We start from the raw sequence: 6,262 nt of genomic DNA on the forward strand, positions 1-6,262 counted from the left end.
GAATAGAATGAACATTATAAACTGATGAGCAAAAACAGATACAGAGACAGAGAAACATCAGACAGATTGCCAAACTTCAGTGGGAAGGCAGGGGAGGATTTGGTTTCAGAGGGAAGAGGGGGTGGTAAGAGATCAACCAAAGGACTTATATGCATGCATATAAGCATAACCGATGGACACAGACACTGGGTGGTGGTGGGCGGGGGAGGTGGTGAGAGTGGCCGGGAGAGGTCAATGGGGGGAAAAGGAGACATCTGTAATACTATATGTAATACTTTAAACAATAAAGAATTTTTAAAAAAGAAAGAAAGTAAACCAGCTGTTAAATCTTGATTAGGTAAGTTGCTCCTATGACCACTGACTATCATCAGAATTTTAGCTTGTGGATAAAATGAAGGCACTGTTGCAGATTCTCATTTGGGTGTTGGAGTTCCCTAGAGTAGAGATGAGGAATTTTCCAAGCTTAGGAAGGATTCTGGAATAGGAAAGGACTTGAACTGAAATGAACAACTACTTTTATAGCTGCCCTTATATGTTTGTTATTGTGAAGAATATGACATCATTCTTGCCTTTTAAATCTTAGTTTATTTTTTTATTTTTTCAATTACAGTTTACATCCACTGTTGTTATTTTTTTTATTTATTGTCTAAAGTTTTACATATGTCTCCTTTTTCCTCACTTGACCCTTCCTTCCCCCCAGCCATTCCCACCCTGGGCAAGTATGCTTGTCTTACCTATACTTACTTTGACAACAATTTTTTAGCAACTGCCTTTATCTGGTCTTTACCAAAGCATTCAGCTTGTGTGTCCCACCCCCCCCCCCCTCCCCTGCCATTTGTCTCTGGATCTATGTTTGTTCATCAAATTATGTTGATCATTATATCCCACATATGAGTGAGGTCATGTGATATTTATCTTTCTCCTACTGGCTTATTTCACTTAGCATAATACTCTCCAGTTCCATCCATGCTGTTGCAAATAGTAAAAGCTCGCTTCTTTTTTATAGCGGCGTAGTAATCCATTATGTAAATGTACCACAATTTTTGAATGCACTGATCTGCTGATTGCATCCACTGTTATTTTGTATTAGTTTCAGGTGTACAAAATAGTGGTTAGATAATCATGTACTTTACAAAGTGTTCCCCCTGATACTTCCAGTACCCATTTGGCACCATACATAGTTATTACAATATCATTGTCTATATTTTTTATGCTGTGCTTTACATCCCCATGAATATTTTGTAATTGCCAAGTTGTACTTCTCAATCTCTTGACCTTTTTCATCCAGTCCCTCAACCCTCCTCCCCTCTGGCAACCATCAGTCTGTTCACTGTATCTGTGGGTCTGTTTCTATTTTGTTTGTTTATATTGTTCTATGATAGTATAACTAGTAACAAGTAGTAGGAATTTTAATTCAGATGTGTGTAATTCCTCTGTTACAATACCTTTTTTTAAGATTGAAAAACAAAACAGAAAAAAAGCAAAATCAAAAAGACAAGGAGGAATAAGCAGTTAAGCCAACAATAGGATAAACATAGTCACTGTGGTTAAGCTTCCAAGTTAGCTCTGAATTTTCCACAGAAAAATATGTTTGTTTGCTGATAGCCAGGACAAAAAGGGAAACTAAAAATTATTTAGCCTGGCAGGTGTGGCTCAGTGATTGAGCATTGACCTATGAAATAGGAGGTCACAGTTCAATTCCCTATCAGGGCACATGCCTGTGTTACAGGCTCGCCCCCCAGTAGGGGGTGTGCAGGAGGCAGCCGATCAATGATTCTCTCTCATCGTTGATGTGTCATCTTTCCCTCTTCCTTCATCTCTGAAATCAATAAAAAATATATTTTAAAAATTATAACAGGAAGCATAATTTGACCAATTTCTGGTACTAAATTTTCTTTGTATAATGGATTTTATGAAAGGGGACACTGATTGCTATTGAGGACATTGTCAGTTACAACCATTTCTATAGCAAAAACACAATATAGTAGATCTTAATTTTTTTTTTACTGATGCCAAGGACTTAGCTTTAAAGTCTAATCAGTGAATTCTGTGAAAGAATTAAACTATATTATTTAATCATGACATTTTCTTTGTTTCCCAAAGTACTTTAAGTATAGTATTTAGAAGACTTAAGGAATGGATGCCTAGCCTTCCCATTATGAAAAGCCTATGATTTTTACCACAATAAAGAAGCAGGGGAAAACCCATGTCTTTCCCCTATACTTTTGAGGTTATTTTCTCGTTTGAAAGACTAAAATTATCTCTTAAACTTGAGGCAAGTATTGGAAGTAAAAGTGTGTTGGCAGGTCCTTTACCTTCTGGTTAAAGAGCTTTTTGTAAAATTTTAATTTTGGCCACAATACAAAGTTGCTTTTTCTCAAGAAGATGCTTGGGTTTAGAGACAAAAATAAATATATAAATCCATTAAATGGAACGCTAAAACAGGAACCTTTGCACTTATTCATTGCTGTCCTGTGGTTTATGTCAACAAAGGTTAATCTGAATTTTTCTTACATTATTTAAATCTTGGTAGGGAAAAGTTATCCTTTAATTTTTATATTGGACTGTGCAATTCAAATTTGCAAAAAGATTGAAATCTTGGCTACATTTAAGGACCAGTTCATGATATCTGATAATATTACCTTTCATTTGAGGGTGCTTTGTGTTTGTGTATTTATTTATTTAATTTATTTTTTTAGGGTTTTATACGACTGGAAAGAAAGATTGAAACAGGGGTGTGAAATTATTCAGAGTACTCCCTATGGACGCCCTGCAACTATTAGCGGCAGTACCTCATCACAAAAAATTTATATCACTTACCGAAGAGCCTCTGAAAACATGACTCAGAACACATTGGCTGTCACAGACATATGTATTATTATACCCAGTAAAGGAGAAAGTCCACCACATACATTCTGCAAAGTTGACAAGAATCTCAATAACAGTATGGTAAGTGATTCCTTTGCATTGATAAAATTAGCCACTGATGAAAAGACCATAATATAAAATTTTTGCTTGGAAAATATCATAGCACAATTACTGAATTAAAAACATGTTTTTAAAGTATTGGATATTTTATTTTTAGGAAAGTATTTTAGTTGTACTTTCAAAAAAAGCTACGCAAAAAGCCTTTTTTAATTGAAAAAATTTCCCCTATTGCAAAAGTAATGCACTCCAGTGGTCGGCAAACTGCAGCTCGCGAGCCACGTGCGGCTCTTTGGCCCCTTGAGTGTGGCTCTTCCACAAAATACCACGTGCGGGCAAGCATGTACAGTGCAATTGAAACTTTGTGGCCCATGCGCAGAAGTTGGTGTTTTGTGGAAGAGCCACACTCAAGGGGCCAAAGAGCCAAATGTGGCTCGTGAGCGGCAGTTTGCCAACCACTGCACTACGCCAAGGTTAACTCCTCCCTCCACTTGTGCACTAGATCCCATATCCTTACCTATTTGAGGACATGGCTTCAGCAATTCTCCTTATTTTCCTCGTGAATCATAAATTTTTTTTTCTCTATTGCATGCAAACCATGTTTCTCCCATCTTTACAAATCTTGACCCCCTTATCCCCCCCCACCATCTATTGCCCCATTTCATTGTTCTCCTTTATAACAAAATGTCTCAAAGATTTAACTATATTTTGTCCCCTTCCTTACCTTAATTCTTTAGTTAGGGTTTTGTCTCCACCATCCCACAAAGATTGCTCTTGGTTTTTGTTGTGGTGGTGGTGGTTTGTTTAATTTTTGTTGTTGTTGATAGTATTACATATATCACCCATTTCCCCCTGTTGACTCCTCTCCTCCCAGCCCCTACCCACTCCCCACCCCCAGGTAAGATTGCTCTTATTGAACCTAATGATTAGTTCTTCATCTTATTTTCAGTAGGTTTTGGCATAGATGATCATTTCTTCTTGAAACAGTGGCAGAAAGGGAAGATGTAGTCTTTTTCTATGTACTCTCTTGCTTTTTCCTCCTACTTCACCAATCATTCCTTTTCTGATGCCTTTGCTGATGTCTTCCCATCGCCCTAAACTCTACACAATGGAATGCTCCAAGGGTTAGTCTGCAGATCATTTATCTTTACCATCTAAACTTACAACCTTGATGATCTAAATACAGGCTATGTGTGGATGACTTCCTAAATGTATGTGTCTACTAGGTTTCTAAACCAGGAAGGAAAAAAAACACATAATCTGATGTACAGGAGGAAATGTGTGTTGAATTCTTTAAGTTCCTACATGATTTTTATACCTTGCTTACAGCTTTGGCCTAAAAACAAACAAACAAAAAACCCTTCCTCTACTTCTCCACCTCCCATTAAGCACATATATAGGAAGAGTTTTCAAGAATTATTAATGTGTGGCTCAGTGGTTGAGTGTTGACCCATGAACCAGGAGGTCAAAGGCTCGATTCCCAGTCAGGGCACATGTCCGGGGTTTCAGGCTCATTCCTCAGGAGGGGACATGCAGGAGGCAGCCGATTAATGATTCTCTCCCATCATTGATGTTTCTATCTCTCTCTCCCTCTCCCTTCCTCTCTGAAATCAATAAAAACATAATTTTACAAAAAGAATGATGTGGATTTGGATTTATTTAGAATGGAATCATATTTTAGAGCTGGAAGAGAACTTAGGAATAGTCAGTCATGTGGTGCAAAAGTGCAAAAATTTGTAGTTTAGGATATGTAGTCCAGGAGTTTTGAGTCACGCAGCTAACTCTTGGCAAATTTGGGACTCTACTCAGTTTTTGATTCATTGAGAGTATTTTTTCATACTCTATGCAAATGGCTCTTGCTTTACAATCTTTTAAAAATGTCAGTATTTGATTTAGCAAGTTTATTTAGAAAATTGGAGTTATTAACAAAGCAAGCAATTAAATCATGTACCTAATTCCTGGGGAAAATAAAAGCATCGGAAGGTATGTTTTTGCCTTGTTAACACAACACAGATAGTTTATAGGTTAAATATTTAAAGTACTTTTGGAACAATGGATTCCTTGCTTTCTTTTTTGCTGAACTTTGTATGTGAAAAAATTTAGAAAACCCTCTTTTAGTTTTGATATAATGGTTATTTTCCTCCAGCGCCCCATAATTTTTACGGTACCTCTGAGCTTCTATTTTTCATTTTAGAATATTCTTTTTGATTTCTGCCATATCCAAATGGTCATATAGCTTCCTTGTTATCATCACAAAGGTTATCACTGAAGGTTCTTTAATCTTCATGAAATTTGGCTTATTGGGAACTGGAGTTGAGACTTTTCAATAGAAAGCCCTTTATTTATAAAGTTTTTACTCACCTGGTAAACTAAAAGTCCAGTTTGACTTACATTCATAATGTCCACCAGACTTTTACACATTCATTCTTTTGATACAAAAATATTAAAACATTTATAAGAACAAAATTCTAACACAGTGATGAGCATAATTTAATATCCTAAGCACAATTTAATAATTTATCTCCTGGAGACACAGAAAAAATGTTTTATGCCCTGGCTGGGTAGCTCAGTTGTTTAGAGCATTGTCCTGATATGACAGGGTTGTGGTTCCATCTCAGGTCAGGGCACATACAAGAATCAACCAATGGATGCATAAATAAGTGGAGGGAGCAACAAAGCGCGATATTTCTCCCTCTCCCCCTCTCCTTCTTTCCCTCTCTCCCTCTCTCCCCCCTTCTTCCTCTCTCTCAAATCAATAAATTTTTAAAAGTAGGGAAATGTTTAAGAAAGCAAGAAAAATTTCTTCATGAGGGGCCAATATATTGCATCATTTGTAACAGCCAAAAGGAAAAAAAAAAGGAAACAGCCTAAGTGACCATCAGTAGAGAAATGGGTAAAATAAACTGATTCATTTATTAATGGAAAACTATCCAGTAGTTCAGATGAAGGAATTAGATCAAATCCACTAATTCTCAAAAACATGTTGATGAGTAAAAAAGTAAGCCATAAAGGTATATATTCAGTATATCATCACTTATGTAAAATTTAAAATGCATAAAACAATAATACATACACATAGATGTATATATTTGTACAGTAGAATTTTTTAAGTGCATGTAAATGAAATGCACTGGCTTTCTGGAGAACACAAAGGAGTGGAAGATGAGGTTTTTGCTAAACCTGTAATTTTTTGTTTCTTTATAAATTAAAATATCTGAAGCATATGCACCCCTGTGTTTATAGCAGCACAATTTACAATAGCTGAGATCTGGCAACAGCCCAAGTGCCCATCAGTAGATGAGTGGGTAAAAAAGCTTTGGCACATTTACACCATGGA

General features: G+C 36.4%; 1 protein-coding gene across 17 annotated transcripts in view; it reads left to right on the forward strand.

Moving 5' to 3' along the window:
* DENND4A (DENN/MADD domain containing 4A) overlaps nucleotides 1-6,262 on the forward strand; it is an 80,370-nt gene that overhangs the window by 14,556 nt on the left and 59,552 nt on the right. For all 17 annotated transcript variants that reach the window (XM_015568497.1, XM_015568486.1, XM_015568487.1 and 14 more), the window contains one exon: nucleotides 2,700-2,949. In XM_015568497.1, the coding sequence (XP_015423983.1) occupies nucleotides 2,700-2,949 (250 nt within the window). The remainder of the gene's footprint in view (nucleotides 1-2,699; nucleotides 2,950-6,262) is intronic.

Source organism: Myotis davidii, unplaced genomic scaffold (assembly GCF_000327345.1).
Source record: "Myotis davidii unplaced genomic scaffold, ASM32734v1 scaffold461, whole genome shotgun sequence".
Taxonomy (NCBI): Eukaryota; Metazoa; Chordata; class Mammalia; order Chiroptera; family Vespertilionidae; genus Myotis; species Myotis davidii.